The sequence below is a fragment of the Pezoporus flaviventris genome, unplaced genomic scaffold, assembly GCF_033815535.1.
Source record: "Pezoporus flaviventris isolate CSIRO_AGI_PZ_B2104156 unplaced genomic scaffold, CSIRO_AGI_Pfla_v1 ptg000025l, whole genome shotgun sequence".
In the NCBI taxonomy this organism is placed as follows: Eukaryota; Metazoa; Chordata; class Aves; order Psittaciformes; family Psittacidae; genus Pezoporus; species Pezoporus flaviventris.
The window spans coordinates 7,716,096-7,734,026 of record NW_026892573.1 but is presented as its reverse complement, the minus strand read 5'-3'; the positions used below and the strand labels follow the sequence as shown (position 1 = coordinate 7,734,026).

Below are 17,931 nucleotides of genomic sequence, written 5' to 3'. Positions count from 1 at the left end.
TTTCAGTTAGCCTGAATTTTCTTGTTGTAGTCTTGTATAAACTTTGGTAAGGTTTTGATGGGTTTGGTTGGTTGGTTTGGTTTGGTTTTCTTCATCCCGGCAAAAAAACACTATATTCTGTATTTGTTACAGAGGATTTTGGAAAGTGTTGTCTTGTTCTTATGTACATTAGATATGATTGGGTTTGGGATTCTTTGAAATTTATTTATTTATTTTTCTTTTACAGAAGCTATATGAGTTGCCTTTTCAGGTAGTTTAATGTATTATGCAGTTAAATGGGTCTTCTTATGTTAAAGGCTCAAGAGCCAGAGAAACTTGCTAGGCTTAACTCTCTCCTTAGAATCTCAGTGCTATTCAAAACTTCAAGGTAATCTTTTGTTGTTGTTTGTTTGCCAGGAAGGTGCACATGGGCTGTCTTAAGACATCAGGTGGTAGTGTTAAAGCAGTGATACTCGCTCTTTAACATGTAGCGAGCATTTTGTGTGCCTTTGTACAGGATTTCACAAATGGTTCTTGTGAAGTATGTGTGGTTGAGCCAGAGGGTCCCAAATGTCAAGTCACTTAAAATAGTTCTTTAAGTAGCTGGTGGCTACTGTTATGCTGATAATTAAGAATTTCACGGGGTTATCTTTAGCCTTTGCTGTTTGATATCAAGAGGTTTGTGTACATTTTTGTGCTTTGTCATATACCAAATACGAACTGAGAAATCAGGAAAGCATTTCCCTTTCCACAGGTGGCTCTGAACTTATCTTTAAGTTTCTTGTCAACTTCTTGTTGAAAGAGAGGTGCCAGAAGTGCCAGAAACACTGATCTGATGAGGATGGCTGTATTCCATGTTGCATCTGTCCATTGCATGTGTCAAATGCATTTTTAGGGACTGTGGCATTTTTGAAGCCTTACTTTGGGCATTAACTTGGGGCTTTGCTTTGTTTTCAAGGTCTGGTGTCTCTTAAATACCGTCTTCTGTAAAATTAGCATTTGCGTGTTTACATTTGTGTGTATCACCAGGAAAGAAGGTTCCTTTGGTGCTGGTAGCATGACAGCCCTAATGTGTGTGATGATCTTCTTTATTGGCATTTGAAATTAATTTTGGTGTTTAACTTTGAGGGAACTTGGGAGTATTTTTCTTTCAAGTGAAGGGTGTTAGGGAGAGGTTCTTGGCATGTAACACTTTGTAACTGGCTTTGGAAAAGGATTCAGAAATTCAGGGTAGAAGTGAGAACACTAGTTTATTTAACAGCATCTCGTAGATCTTTTGGGTTTCTTTCCTGGTTTATTTTCTAAAATAACGAAATGCTGAGGAACTTGAACTTAGACATACTTCTGAACATCTACTTTTAAATTGTAACAACTTAATGTATGTGGTGCATTACTGTGGTTATGCACAGCCTGTCAAACACACTGTTAAGTAATTGTTCTTCAGAGATGGTGAATGAGGGAGAAGAAATGCCTTGTTACAAAAGCCTTGGGAACCTGAGTTCGACTGGAGTATTGTGTAACAATTGAGATGTAGTGTTGTAGCAGAACTTCGTAAGTGTTCTGTGTTCTTGTGTCATAATAGTACATGCTGACTGTTACTCTTTTTTACTTCCTACCTTTATGTTTATGAGAAGCCTCACAGTTCAGGTTCTGCAGAAATAAGTTGCCATCATTTATAGGATTTTGCCTATGCCGAGTTTTCCTTTTCAGAGATTGGGAATGATTTTTTTTTTTTTTTAATTCAGTGAAACAGTTCAAATTTGTGTTAGGGGTGGTTTTGAGATGAGCTGTTTCAGTATGTTATGAAGTTACTTAAGCTTGAGTACATTAAGATAAGAAGTGACCAGTCAAATGCTGTAGGTGTAAAACAGTGTACTAGATCCATTGGTAACATCTCACCAGGCTTCAACTGTTGTTGCGGATGCAGACTTTAGCAGGTGGTTGTCCTCCCAGCTTGAAAGCTGGTAATGAATCTGTGGGGTTAAATTGCAGAAAAATTTTGTCTTTTCTCTCTGTTTTAGCTGACCTATATTAACTGGGAAAAATGTTCAACCTTTCTACTATTGTATAAATCTCTTGTAAATGCCTATTGGTTCCCTGCAGGCTGGGGCTTACAGGTAGTTTAGAAGCGTGGTATTCTGCTTACAATGTTTCCTTAAAGGAAGGCTTGTAGTGATACATAAACTGCTTCTTTTAAATGCTTTTGGCTTATAATATGTTTACTGCTTCTGAAGCTTTAGGAAGGCACTGATAATCTGCTATATTTCTAAAATGTTTCATCTGAAACATAAGCTGTAAATGTATCCTCTCATATTGGGGGCATAAAGTGTCAGGTTAGAAATAACGTTAGCATATGTCTAGCTAAGAGCACTGGTCGTTATGAGACCATGGCAACCAAGTTTAACTGCCAGAATGCACCATAGGCTCTTTTGGGAACTTCAGTCCCATATACTTGTAGGAAGATTCTAGTTCTAACTATTACTGATTCTTGGATGATCCTGGTGACACCAGCATAGGCTGAATTTTTAAAGATGCTGTGTCAGCAGGAGACTCTGCAAGACTCTGAGCCCTTAGTTCAGTGGTGGCCAGATAACACTCATCAGTTCTGTGAAGGCTAAATGATATCCCTAGTTGTCAATCTACTTGGTCTGTGAATGGAGAAGCAGCTCTGGACTTAGTGGTGAGTACTGCCTATTCTGCCTTTTGAAGGAGGAAGGAAAAAGAAAATGTACCACAGTTGTCTTGAAAGAGAAACTACATATATTAAGTTTAAAAGAAAATCTAAAAGAACAGCTGAAAGGGTAAACCCCAGGTAGTACGGAGGATGCCTTAAGAGTATTAAAGTTCAGAAAATGTTTGCTACAAGTCAGCAAAAATGTCCATGTAGTTGACAACCTTTTTTGACAACCTCCAAAGAGTGGTAGCTCTCTAAAGGAGGGGAAGGTTCTTATACATCAAATGTAAAACCATAATGGAGTAGTCGTATTTTGAAGATCAGCTTGATAAAAGCAGAAAAACTAGTAAAAAAAATATTGAGACAGAACTGTAATAGGGTAGGTTCAGTGGGGCTGAAATAATGGAAGTATGAAACAAAGATAAACTCCTAGTTGAAAACCTGAATGAATTGTTAGCCTTAAGAAAGAAGCTTAGTCTTCCCAGTAGACCCCTTATAGATGGATGTCTCTGAGTAACTGTCTTTAGTCAAAGCATTGTTAGAGAAGGTTTTAGAGTGAATTGATGAAAAGAATAGTAATGTCTTGCCTGGGACTGAACTGTATTTGTTTTTTTCCTAAGCCAAAAATACTAAACTTTTGAACTGTTGAACACAAAATATGGTCATACTTTAATCTGCCTTGCTTCCAGAAGAATACTAGGTGGCGAATGTTATGGTTGACCCCCAAGAAGCTCCACATACAGTGTGATGTTTCTGCTCAACAGAAAATATCCTAGAGTCCCATCACATCAATAAATGAAAAAACATAGGGGTATATTGTAACTAGAGAGTAAATTTAAAAGTAAGTTATGCTTTGCATCAATTAAGTCACTGGGATGCCAAATCTGGCATGTACTATACTGGATGTTAAGGAGAAAACGCTAATGGACACTTGGGTTAACTGCTTTGTAACGCAATGGAGTACCTCTTAAAGTTTAAGATAAGTAGGATTAAAGATAAGTAGGATAAAAGATTAAATTTAAGGGGGTGGTGTTACTAGTGGAAGGTCCTGTAAAGAACATCAGTGTCTAGCCCATTCAGAATGATCAAGAAAAGGAGGTATTACAGCAGAAATGTAAGGCAGCCTTGTCTTTCTTCCATTGAAATGCAGTTATTATAGGGAGGAAGTATTGAAAAACATTTTTAGCCTATTTAAGGGCATATTTAGTGCCCTTAAATTTGACACTGTTAAGATTATTAAAATATTAAATTCTAATAGAATGGAAAGCTTGAATGACTGGTCTTGTTAGTTGCAGTGTCTGCTCAGGTTCTTCATCTGTTCATTCCCTGCCTACCCAGTGCCTTCCCATTCCCCAGCAATCCAGTCCTGTCATACTGAGCTTTTGCAGCAGGCTCAGAAGGACACAAGAACCAAATGATTTAGCAAAATAATGGAACTGGGGGAAGAAGTGTAGTTCTGGTAGATGCTGTGGTGCTAGTGTCCTCTTGCTGTGATGAGGACTTGCTTTGTTTAAGGTAGAGTATCTCGTGCTCGTAGAAATAAAAGGAGGATATTTGTGTCTCTGCTTACTTGAGTGAATTGGTTAATCAAGCAGTGGATGGTGAACCAAGCCTTCCTTACTCTCAAATCAACCTAAGGTAATTAAATAAATACTGCTAAGCAAACTGGTTGAGAACAGTGAAGCTAAGGTAATGTTCTAAGCACTGGAACTGTGCCCTCTCTATAGATTCATGGTGTGAAGTCTGCTCATTTCATTTACCTGTGTTTGAGCTTCAGCATGTTCAGTATTTCCTTTGATGGCTTATGGGGAGTGCTGGTGTTTTCTGTGTACCGCTGGTCTTCACTGATACTTTTTAGCTCAGGGATGTTATTTGCCCGAACTCAGAAGGAACATGATAGGTTGGTAGCAAGGATAGGACATAGAAAGTATTTTAAAAGGCTAATTTTAGTTGGTGTGGGTGACCTTTCTAGGCTGCCAGTGGTCATCCAGTCCTGATTTCCTCTGAATTGCATTCTGATGGTGCATGTCTTTTCCACTGACTGTAAAATGAACCAAGGAAGATTGCCTTCAGTAGGCTAAAATTGTTCTGTGTTAAACCTTGAAACCTCTCTTAACTAAGAGGCATAGCAGCATTGTAGGGAATGTGTCCTGAGTGCCCTGTATCTTTAAGGAGCTGAGGTGTTTATGGGCTGATTTTCCTTTACAATGTTCAGGCTGTAGGTCCTAAATAGACTCGGTGCCACTCTACTACTCTGTTTCCTTTTGCCACAAGCCTGATCTTGTTTGCATTCAGCTCAGTCATCTTCTGTCACTCGTGGTTGATTTTGGCCAGATAACTGGCATAGGTTATATGTTTAGGTTATGAATATGATCATATGTGAATATGAGACTATCTAACCTCTATTTACTGCTTCTTTTGATGTGCACGTATCAACAGCTGGAGAGTCATTCCGGTGAAACTCCATGTGGAAGTCAATGTTTTCTGCCTTTGGGATACTTACTGTGGTTATAACAAAGCTTTTTGTAAAATAGACAGTCTTCAAAAAAAAAAAAACAAAACAACAACCAAACCGACAAAAAACAACCAACCTACAAAAACCCAACTTGTGCATCTAGCCAGGAAAGATTGAGTTATAAATTATGCACAGTTTTCCTTATCTTTTCTTATCTTTTGATGAATAACTGCACTTTTGACCTAGAAACAACTGATTCCAAAACAAAATAGTACTTTCATTACATACAAGTAATTTTTATTTTTTATTTACAGACTATGAGAAGACACAGAAATGAAGTTACAATTGAATTGCGGAAGGTGAGTCTGCTTTTATTTATCAGCTGTGTTACTTAGCTAAGACACCAGGGATTATTAGCAAAATCTTTTGCCATAAGCCTTATGGCCCCAAACTTACACAGAAAAGTTGTAAATTTGCAGATTGCTAATTGTGGATTCTAATGTTAGTTTTAATCTCCAACTCATTAAGCTCAGTACAGCAGAACAGTACTGCTTTACTCCAGTGAATCTCTTGGAAATAATCCATATTCAGTTTCTGTACCAATTCTCATATTATTACAGTGGAGCTGTCAGCTGTTCAAATGTTTAAAGTCTCCAAATGGGAAAAAGGGGGGGGGGCTTAGCATTTAGAAAAAGTGGATGTTCTTTTGTTTTCTGGAAATTACTCCTTCTGTGCTATAGAGGGAGTTAATTTTAGGGTCGGATTTTGGTTATATTGGGTAAATACCAGTATAGCTGGGAAGATCACGAGCATGAGAGGTGATCTAGTTCAGTGCTCCACCTAAATACAGCATTTGTTGCACCCTCATCATTCATAACTTTTCCAACAGCCTTTCTAGGCACCTTAAAGGCTTGCTGTTGGAGGACATGTTCACAAGCTAAACTACTCTTGGCGGTTTATGTGAAGAGGAGTAAACTTTTATCTGCCTTTGGGTATCTTCATTATATTTGAGAACTGATACTGGCCCCTTCAGTTTTATCACATTGAGACAAATACAGTTCTTTATCCTTTCCTTGAACATTCTGTTTTCCTAAATTAGATTTGTTGCTTCTCCTCGGATCCAAATTGCCTGTATCTTTCTGGAAGCATGAAAGTCTGGAAGGATGCAGGCCACAGCTGAGGTTTAAGTGGGACAGTGAAAACCAGTTCTTAACACAGTATTCCTATTTATATTGAGTACATTAACAGACACAACAACATTCTATCCTGTTATATCGTTTGGATACTTCCCACAGTACCACAAAGCAATGGTAGTTGTTTATGTTCTCCATTTGCATAGTTAAATAAATGCAGAAGTTTTAAACATGATTGCTTCTTGTCTTTTAAATTGCATCTGCTTTTCCCAAGCTTTCCTAAGTTGAATTCCCATTATGTTCCCCAGTATGCTTCAAGGGCTCCTCAGCTTGGTATCACCCATGTTTTTTAATATTTTCATTAATGACTGGATGGAAGTGCTTGCTTTTGACATTCTAGATATAGGCCAGCCTCCTTTGGGTCTCCTATTTGATGCACATTTCCAGTTTGCCAGTTGGATCATGGACAGTCTGAGTGGTTCTTGCTTAGAAATGCATACCCACCCAATTTCATCTCATTTTTTTTTCCATTATTTGTAAACAGAGAGAAGACAGAAGCCTTGCTAAAATCAAGGTGAAGGATTGTAAATACAAGTTATGTTGATAGAAATTAGCTCAACTTGACTTTGAGAAATGTTGTCTGCACTTATCACATGAATGTGTAGGAGCTACCAAAAATCTTGTGCTAGTATTTTCCAGGGATCCTTCTGTTCTTTAAAAAAGAGACTTTTTCGGTTTTGTGTTGGTTTTGGGATTTTTTTCCCAGTTCTTCCAGAAAAACTTCAGTTAACTCATTACAATATAAAAAATAAGTATTAGTAAGCTTCATCCTGAGACTGTAAGAATTGGTTAAAGAAACCTAATTGGACCCAGATGACTGAAAAAAAAAAATATCTTAGTTCTTACATGAGCATGATGTGTCACCTAAAAATTGTTCAATGCTTTCATATTTTCCTAATCAAACTAGCTGAAGATGTCTGAATGTGTTGAGTAGCTTAAGTTGGTTATGGCCTCATCAGTACTGGCAGATGCCTGGGGTGTGGAGAAACCTACTTTTGCATACAGTGACAGGTACCAAGTGAAAAATGAAATTGGCCAGTTTTTGCTTAAAATGAGATTCAGGTAATGAATTTTGATAACTGAATTATCAGCAGTTGAAGATAATGCTGACATGTTAGAGGCCCTTTCTGTTCAGAACTAGTGTGTTGACTCTGTAAAACTCTATGTAACTGAAATCTGTCCTGGGAAGAGTCATTCATAACACTTAGGCTATGCCAGCTAGCAAAGCAATGCTGTAAAATATGGCTTAGCTAATGCAGCATATCCTCATTCATCTAATTAAATTGAAACCACACACGAGCATTCCAGTGCAGTCTTTGGAGAGAGTTTTGCAGTGCAAAGTGAAGATTTTAACTTTAATTCTCAATTTAATTGGGTTTTGTAAAGGCCATATAATTTTTATAAAGGCCATTTTTTATTTTTTTTATCATTGAGGATAGTCAAGGGCTGGAGCACCTCCTATATGAAGACAGGCTGAAAAAGTTGGGCCTGTTCAGCCTTTCAAAGAGAAGGCTGCATGGAGACTTTACAGCAGCCTTCCATTATCTGAAGGGAGGCCTACAAGGATGCTGGAGAGGGACTCTTCAGCAGGAACTGTAGTAATAGGGTGGGTTTAAACTAAAACAGGGGAGATTCAGGTTAGATATAAGGAAGAAGTTCTTTACTGTGAGAGTAGTGAGGCATTGGAACAGGTTACCCAAAGACGTGGTAAATGCTCCATCCCTGGCGGTGTTCAAGGCCAGGTTGGACAGAGCCTTGGGTGACATGCCTAGTGTGAGGCATCCCTTCCCACATCCTGGCAGGCATCCTGGCATCCTGGCAGGGGGGTTGGAACTTGATGATCTTAATATGATTCTATAACAGGTCACAGTTTCAAGGCCATTTTATTAAAGAAGCATGGTGGGCAGTGGGTCATACACATAAGGCAATGGATTGTTCAGTGTGGAAGGAATCTTATATGTGCCAGTAATGCATGGGTGAAAATGAGGAAGAGGAAGCCTGTGAGCTCCTAGTTGACTTTTCACTGAAAACTGCACATGCAAAGGTCAGTTACATATTTAGAGGAGCCTGAGCTCTGGATCAAGAGTGATCAGCAGCTGCAGAACTCTTAAGTGCCGGAAGTTGTGTTCTTCTGGAGCGTTTGCCGAACACTGTCTACTGCAGAGACCAGAAGAAACCTGCTATAATGAGAGATTCAGCATGTGTCTGAGTTGGTGGTTTGCAGCAACTGAACTGATGCTGGTAGGCAGCTGGTTTGCTGTGAGAACTCTGTGGCAGCTGTGAGACCATTGCTTCTGGTATGGAATTGGGACTGAAATATAAAGGGATATATTTTATTAAGCTCCAGCAGTGGAAAGGGTAAGCTGTAGTATCATTGCTTCCGTCTTCATCTCTGTAGCTAACACTGCTATTCTAGCATGAGTATGCCAAATTCAGGAAATATGTGTGGCATGACCCCAGTAATCCACCAGTGCCTCTTCAAAACAAAGGGGTAGGGGTATCTTCCCCTTTTCCCAGCTATTTACAGGCTAAGTGTACACCTGGCTTTTGAAGAAAATGAGCAAATTGAGCATATTTTTGATCTGTACAGTTGAAGCACTACATAGTCATGGGATTGTCTTTTGAATCATCATGTGTATAAATATTAAATGAATGGATCTGATGAAGTTGCTTACATCTCTTTTGCAAGATGGAATAAATAAAATCGCGGCTTTGAACAGTAGTAAACAATTTCCGCATGCATTAGTGTGAGGTGTTTATTCCTTTGAGATTAGACATCAAGGTGCATTTGCAACACATTCCGTGTTTCAAAAATGTATTGCAAATATTCTTTTATTTGCAATAGAAATATTTTTATTTCTTTTTATTTTCGCATCTTCACTGTGATGTGAAGATTCACTGTCTTCACATCGCATCTTTTACTCAGAGAAAAATTTACTTCTTTACTGACACCCCCCCCCCCCCCCCCTTTTCTTTTCCCAATCACTTACTTGTTTAGCATTTGAGCTAATAAAGCTATCTGTGACATAAAAGGGTAGCAGTCATCTGGCATAATTCTGGCTGAGACATGGGTTGGCACTGTGAGCCAGTCAGATGACATTCCTGATGGTCAGGTGCCCTTTTCTGATTCCATATTGGCCTTGCTGAACATGTGTTTTATGTGTTTTGGGAAAGGACCTACTACATTTCTGGAAGATGGTCTTTGTCTCTGGCTATATTGTTAGTACAGCAGAGGTTCTAAGAGCTTAAAAAGTAGGCATCTTTCGTTCTAGAGAGACAAGATAATGCAATTTTTGGTGATGGAGACTTAGGATTTAGAATTTAAAGGTCTTGATGTAGTATCTTGACAAAGCCTGGTTTAGAACGTTTATCACTAAATTTCAGCATCACAGAAACCCAAAGTCTGATGTGTTAGCAATAGGGACCCTGGAATTAACTGGCTAATTTGGCTGATAAATCTTGCTTTAAAGGGTAGTGAGGTGGATGGGTAATGGTTAGGATTCAGTTTAAGGTTTCATATCAGAGTGAAGCTTCTGCTTTAAGAAAGGTAGTCCTTTGCCAGGTCAGTGCTATGGTCATTGAGTTAGATGTCACCCTTCAAAGGAAGCTTTCATACTCCTGACCCCAGCAGAAACGGAAGATTCTGTCCACCTTTAAAGCCTGATAACTAACTGGAATCCTAAGAACTTCCAGGATTTCTCACAGGGTTTATTTTTGACTTCCTTGGCAAACTCAGCTGCCTCTGAGAGCTCATGAAAGCTCTAATTGCCAATTAAGTTTGATGCCAGGCAGAGCAAAACAAGTAGTGGATTCAAAAGCCATGGGCATATATCTTTTTTACCTGTTTCTCTGGCATACTGTACCTGTCCTTACTCTGATCTTTCTTAAATAAGATTGCTTATGCTCATAATAGCTCCTAAATAAAGTAGTGAGTCTTGAAGAAAGGAGTCTGTGTTTATGTTGCTGGGAGAGCTAAAGTGGGGAAGAACCTTTTTCTGATTCTCAAGAAGTCTGAGAATGCAAAAGAAAACAACAAAAAAAATCCACATAAACTCGCTTTCCGTTTCACATGTTTCCAAGTTCAGTGTTATTGTATAGCTTTTCATTCACTCTGAAGTTCATTTCTCATGCGTAAATCTACCAGCTTCCAAGAAGTAGCTACAACCACAGGGAGACTGAAGGCACCATTAGCATGTTCTTCCAGAGGCTTCCCAATCCAGTGTTAGTAGTGCAGATTTTTGGGACAGAACTTGCATTTTACCCTGTCTTGACAGATCCATCTTTTTTTGATGGATCAAACAAAAAAAAACCCAACGCATTCTAGGAGGAAAATTGTATTCCTAATGTATTCTTCTGGCAACCTAGATGAAAAGGGCTATGAAGAAATTCCTTGGAGGCTTGCTTGAATCCATATTACTAAGAGCCTAACTTAACAGGCCTCAGTCTTTGCACTCTGTGCTTGGGGCTGTTGGGCCACTCACTTGGTGTACACGTACATGTCTACTTATTTTTCAGTCAGCCTGCTCATCTTCTGAAAAAGATGTGCACTAACCAAACGGGAACATTGTGATTGCATGTGGCAGAGGAGTCAGGCACTTTGCTTGTGAGACAGAAGCAACAATAAATGGATACAACAAAATTCAGTGGTAAATGTGGCAGTGGCTTAATGTGATTTGTTGGCAACGTTCACTTTTTTTTTTTTTTACTGCATAGAGGACAAGGTTAGATAGAAGTGTCAGGTAGACCCTCCAGTTGAGTCATGAGATTCAGAGAGGACCCCCTTGCTTTCTAAACTCCTTCTCAGAGGGGAGTTTAGGTGTTACTGTATCTACTCCTAGTCCCAGATTCAGTTAAAAATTTTTGTCTATAGGAATACATATATATGCACAATCAGACTTTTATATCACTTAGTCAAGATCTCAGAGTTTAGCATGCTATTTAATCGCTATTGCAAAGGCCCACAAAACTGACTTAGGTAGGTTACAAGCCCCAGAGGAAATCTATTTAATAAAAAATCATTTAATACTCTGATAACGTCAGAAAAGTACAGTTTCTAGATACCAGGCAGAATCAAATACTACACAACCAACTTAAGCTTAAATTTCAGAGGCAACCCAAAATGGTTTCCCAGTCCCGATGAGGGCTCCTGGCCTCGAGGAATTACCTCGGACAGTATCCCAACTCAAGAGTCCTTGGTTGCAGACCTGCTCCTCTGAGGAGGACTGACCCAAGCTCTTGCCCTTTGGCAGGACCCCATTTATATTCTAGTCAAATCTGATCTGTGATCAGAAATATGGTCTGAGGGTTCTTGGCGTTTGACCAAAGTGTGGGTCTAGGAATAGCAAGTTGTGCAACCCTGTTGTGACCAAAATCAGCAGATTTTGTGGTTACCTGAGCCAGACCAAAGTCAGCAGATATCTGTTAGACCTAGCAGATGTATTTTTATATTTCTTCAGAGACCAGAGTCAGCAGATGTATTTATTATCAAGAATGGGGGCTCGGTGGTCCTCCCATCAGGATGTGTGCAGCTGGCACACTGCTGCTTGTTGTTAGAAAGGTGAGTTAGCGCAACTCAAAGGCAGAAAAGTTTGTCTTCTAACTGCATATTTAGCTATGTTGTATATCTGAAGAACAGCCTTGGAATCTGTTTGACTGCCTTTGGGTGCAGGAGACCTAGTTCACTAAGCTTGTAGGATATAATTTTGATATCTGTAATTGCAGGATCATCAGTTGACCTGTTCAATCTTTTTACATGTTTACAGGAGTTTTCCTTAAATCTGTCTAGGTGTTAGTGAGTTCTGAGACAGTGAGTAGAGCCAACTAATAGTCCTTTCTCAACCATTAAAGAAATTAAATCTTTCCCAGGTTCATATTTAAGAGCTGTTATTAGAAATCCATTCAGGCTAGGTAGTCCTCTTAAGGAAACTTCCATTAAGAGGATATTAAGTAGAGGTTTTCAGAGGTTCCCTTGAACATGATGAGGTTGGAGTGGTAGACATTTTCTTCATGATGGACTGTGGCAGGTGCCTTCACCCCCCAAAACCAAAATTGGAGATTACATGTAAGTGAAACCTAGAAGTTCAGCTCAGTCTGTTACAGCAGTGGTATCTTAAAAGGGACATCCAAGTGACCTGAATCTGTCTCCAACACTGGCCTGACCCGTTAGTCTTTTGTAGGATATAAGAGCAGAGGAAAGCTGATGTTGTTGTGTGAGTATAGCTAATGCCAGCCACCACTCCAGTTCCTAATGTTGAGATGTTCTTGACATTCTGCTCTCTGTCCCCAGAGGACTCAAACATAAATATCTTAACTTTCATGCCAAAAGAACTTATTTCTACTAGCTGCTGAGTTCCTAAAACTTTCCCTAACCTGAAGAAACAGTTCATAATGATGTTTGTTACCTGAGGGCAAAGATTTTCTTGTTTATTTCTTTTCCCTGTTGACCTTGAAGCTTCCCAACAGAGTTGAGAGTTTTCACAGAATTCTCCCGTGTGTCAAATGCTGAGAAGCATGTATGAATTTATATTCAGCACCTTTCACAGCTCCATTGGAGTATCCTATTGGCCATGTCATATAGTACTAGGTGTAATGCAGCACAGAGTGTTAGGGACATCCTCTTTGCCCACAAGAATTCTTCTGCTGTCTGTCATGCTGTCTTTGGAACTTGTTTGCATTGATAGTTTTTCCTTTTTTTTTTTTTTTTTTTTTAATCCTGTGGCTATCTTCTAAGAAGGTAACCAAGAATGACCAGGATCTGCAGGATTTGCATATTTACTGTTCATGCAGTCTGACCTTCCCTCTGTCAGTGAAGCAAACAATGGGCATCGGTTATAGTGGGATCCCTGTCAGAATGTTGACATGCTTGAAACCAGTGGATAGCTGCTGTTTATAAACTATCAGGCCTTACTGTACATAGTACACATGGTTCAGGCAGTGGTTAAGGATCCTCCCTTTTGAAGATGTGCTTAGTTTCGTTGGTGGCAAGGTCTTACCTTTCATCAGGGATTCCAGCCTTTGAAAGGGCACTCCACCAAGCTTTGAACAGGATAGCTGTATACAGGTATGCTTATTTTTCTTCATTTTCGCCACAGGAGCTTGCAGAAGAGGCTGGTGCTACGATTTAGGCAAAAACTTTTCAGTTTGTCACAGTAGGACAAAATGCAGACATTTTAAGGTCATGCCAAGCTGCAAATCATGTTCTTTTTACCTTATGCAGAGAGTTATTGGTCTATCAAATTACTGTTTACAGTGGTTTAGCTGTCTAGGAATTAGAAGCTTTTGCCAATGGACAGAGCTGTTTCAAATAGTCTTAGAGCCATTTTTTAGGACTGGAAGGTTTCGTAAACACTTTTGACTTCATAAGAAATGCTAGTAAGAATAGCTTTTCCTTACTAAGAAATTGTTAGTGCTTCTCAGTATTAGCCTCTCTGCTTCAGGCTGCTGTGGAAGCTCCTCTGTATATGTTCTTAAGAGTTTTTCCGCCCAACCATCTGTAAACAGTGAGTAGCTACAGGAGCATTCTTGCTTTCTCTTACTTTTCCTGGCTAAGGTAATTTTCCCTGGAGCCTCTTGCACCATATGACTGGAGCAATTTCAGCATTCGCAGAAAACTGTAGCATCAGCCTGCGGTCAGTTATGACCTATGAAGTTCAGCTCTCTGTCTTAAGGAAGGTAGAATTTCTCAGCATTAATGTATACAAGCTTACTCATACTTATTTTGGTTAACTGTAACGTTAGGAAGCATTCTCTTAGGCATATTCATGTTGCTGAAGGAATTGCATAGTTATGTGCAGGTATAAAAAGCTCTCTAAGGAGCTATTAACTTGCATGCTGGAATGGGAGAGAACTAGGCTCTTGGTTAGCTTAATTGTGGTGTATATTGTGGCCTTCTTTAACACGTAGCTACAAGTGGAAGGCTTTTCATTGTTTCTCAGTCTTACCATACTAAGATTTCTAATTAGTCTGATTTAGTTTTGCTTCTGTCAAGAGACCCTGTCCTACAGTTGAACTTAAACCTAGATTATGTATGTATGATGAGCTAGAACTTGAAAGGATGTTCTTTTGTAACCATCTTCTCCATCAGTGGCCTCCCAGTGGGATATCTCCACTCCTGGTAGCTGCAGTACAGTTAGTTGGAGTTATATTTAATTTTACCTCTGGGCATGCTGTCACCATTAGAACAGTCCTTCTGTGTCTGTTCATCTAGGGATTCATGGGACTCTTCTCCAGGTAAATGGAGTTTTTGGAGGTACCCACTGCATTGATGTATGCATGGACAATTGCTTTAGGAGAGAAACAAATCACTGCTTTGTTACTGTTCTTTCTAACTATGTGTTTATATACCACCTGCCCTCCTTTCCTTTTTGGCCAAGTCCCAGCAGTATTTATGGGGAATTAGAAGAACTTAAAAGTGTTCATCATCAATTCTGTGACCACAAGCAGAGAGAATTTGTGCATGCTCCTCTAAATACTATTCAAGCAAATTATTTCAGCTAATGGTACTTTTATAGAAGCGCACTCACCATGAAGTGTGAATTGAATAAGGGTTACAGGCAGGTAGTCTTTGTAACGTTCTTCGGGTGAAGCGGCATGGAATAATCCAGTGCTTTGTCCACTGGCATGCTCTAGACTTACTGCCTGGTGTTTGTGGAAGGTGATTCTTCCAGCTGTTCGCCTGCTGAAGGCTGTGCAGCTCATTCCTGTCATTCTGTGATTATGCTGTTCAGTCACCCACTGTGGGACCCTTGCTTTGTTCCAGCTACATATTCTGCATTGTACTGGGGGGTTAGACTAGATGAACTTTAAAGATCATTTCCAGATCAGACTATTCTGTGATTCGCTGCTGTATTCCAGCCTCTGCCATGCTGATGTTTCAGGAGGTTTGATAGAGGATCTCAAGATACATCTTAATTCTTGCTTTCAAGAATAATTGGATACCATAGCCCATAGTGGGGAGCAGTGAGGACTGGCAGTGTACCAGTTTCTCTTCCGAAATACCAGGCTAGTTCTTAAAGGTCAGAGGATTCAATGGTGGGGGAATCTGCTAGTACAGGGGTGTGAATCACTTAAATGGGAGAATCTACTGTTTGAGCTCTTAAAAAGCGTTATCATTTTTACTGTCAGAAGAAACTTCAAAAATAACAAGTGAGGTAATGTGACATTTCCTAACTAGAATTTTCTTTTCAGTAAGTGCAATAAAAATTGTTTGTTTGCTAGATTCTTGACTATTCTAGGTATTTCATCTTTTTTTTAAATCAAAGGATCTGCAAGAGGCCTGCATCTAAAAAGCATTTTTACCTAAATTTATAAGTAAAGATCACCTGTCCTTATTGCAGGATGTTGCAGAACACATACTTGAATGCCACTGATACTGAATCACTTTTTTGAAGAACAAGTAGATATCACCAGGTGGATTGGTGTGGACAACAATTCTTCCATCAAAGATGTTTTAGAAAAAAACTCCCTGAATTTTCTGAGCATGGTAGAAAATCCAACCAGATACTTTAGAAGGAACAGAATTGGAAAAACCTTGCCTTGTAGCACAGTAGTTTGCCACTAGTGACAAGGAAACTTTACTCTTCCCAGTAAATGATTTGATTTGAAACATTTAACTTGCTTCAGCAGACAGTGGCAACAGTTCTGCACAAAGACCCTGATTCCTTCAGGGTGCATCTTGTCTGAAGTCAGGGAATATCTGCTGGACCAGTGTCTGCTGCCCTTATAACTGAATATGTCTCCCTGTACATGCATATGACTTGCTCATAACCATGCTCTGTGATGACACCTCAGGGTAGGAGGAGGACGGTGTGCTGAGGACATCAGGACCTTCCTCCATCTTCAGTTCCTTCTCCCAGTATTGGCTTTTACCATAACAGCTCAACTGATCCAGAGGAGCCGTTCATCCAAGGCAGGAAGGAACTGCTTCCTCTGCAGATGGATGTGTGTAGTAGCTTCACTAGGGAGAAAAGCCAACGTAATCATGGAGAGGGTCCCTCTGGAAACTGGGTCCAGTCCCTACAGTTGCCAAAATACAGGCTATGGTTTAGACAAACAGTAGGAAAAGGAATTGTACTTGAGCAAAACCAGATTGACTGGGGTTGGATGTTTTTTGTTCTTTGCTTAGTGCCAAGGACATGGTGTGGAAAAATAAGGGAAATACATTACATAGGTCTGTACAGTGAACCCAGCTGTCAGAATGTACCTGCCTGATCCAATTTGTCTGCATAACACTAATTTCTCAGTGCTTAACTGCCTGCTCATTTCTGTCTTCCTTATCTCCAAAACACTTGACAACAAAATACCTCTTTAGCGCTTGTCTGTATGATGTGCTCTGAGTATGCTGCTATTACTGCACAGCTCAGGAAAGGCTGCCATAGCTGATCCAGGTGATCTTGGGCACTCTTTGAGGATTTAGTTTCTGTACTTAGACTTGACAAAAATTAAACTATGCTAAGTTTGTGGAATGTCATCTTCTGCATTCAAGGGTGTCCTGGGTTCAGCAGTAGCAATCATTTTTCTCCTACTTAGTAGCTGGTGCAGTGCTGTGTTTTTGACTTTCAGCCTGGGAACAAATCTGATAACACCGATGTTTTTAGTTATTGCTCAGTAATGTTTAGTCTGACCAAGGACTTTCTGAGTCTCATGCTCTGCCAGGAAGGAGGGGAAGCTAGGAGGAAGCAGAGACAGGACACCTGACCCAAACTAGCCAAAGGGGTATTCCATACCACAGCACGTCATGCCCAGTGTATAAACTGGGGGCAGTTACGTGGAAGGGCTGAATCGCTGTTCGGGTCGGGCTGGGTATCAGTCAGCAGGTGGTGAGCGGTTGTATTCTCTTCCCTTGTTATTTCTCTTACCATTATTATTATTAATGGTAGCAGTAGCGGTTTGTGTTATACCTTAGTTACTGGACTGCTCTTATCTCAACCCATGGGAGTTACATTCTTTCAGTTCTCCTCCCCATCCCTCTGGGAGTGGGGAGAGGAAGAAGTGAGGGGGTGATCGAGCGGCTCCATGGTTCTGAGCTACCAGCTGGGCTTAAACCACAACAAAGGGTTATTTTGGTGCTTTTATATTGTTTAGCATCCTCTTATCTGGAAAAAAAAATAACATATTGCTTGGGAGCCTTTCAAACTGGAAAAGGTGTTTTGAATTCTTTTTAAAATGTCTAAGGAACATATGGAAGTCCCAGAAATTTTGGAGCTGAGGTTTCTGTTTTTTCTAACATGAAATATTGGGGACTTCTTCAAAATTTGATTCTGTTTAGAGGCTTTTTTGTATATTGTAAGCAGGGCATGATATAACACAATCTCTGTAGTCAGTAATGCTTGGTTATCAGATAATTGTTTGAAGACTGAAAAGCCTGCCTTTCCTTGGTTGTGTAATAGATTTATTTTAGGTGGTGTAGCTGTTTGTTACATCTTTTCAGTGTTTTGCTTCATTAACTATTGAAATCTTAATGTGCTTATTAAAACAAACAAAAATAACCAATCAGACAAAAACCACAGGAAGTTCTTCAGCTATGTATGCTGCATCATCATGTTTCATTGCCCTTACTGCTTTTTGTTGTACCTCTAGACATACCAAACAAAAGATAGTCTAAAATTTAGAAAAGACCATTTAATATTTTT

General features: G+C 39.6%; 1 protein-coding gene across 2 annotated transcripts in view; it reads left to right on the top strand.

The window, feature by feature from the left end:
* Positions 1-17,931, top strand: part of KPNA3 (karyopherin subunit alpha 3) — a 53,444-nt gene that overhangs the window by 14,402 nt on the left and 21,111 nt on the right. For both annotated transcript variants that reach the window (XM_061457387.1, XM_061457386.1), the window contains exon 2: positions 5,423-5,467. In XM_061457387.1, the coding sequence (XP_061313371.1) occupies positions 5,423-5,467 (45 nt within the window). The remainder of the gene's footprint in view (positions 1-5,422; positions 5,468-17,931) is intronic.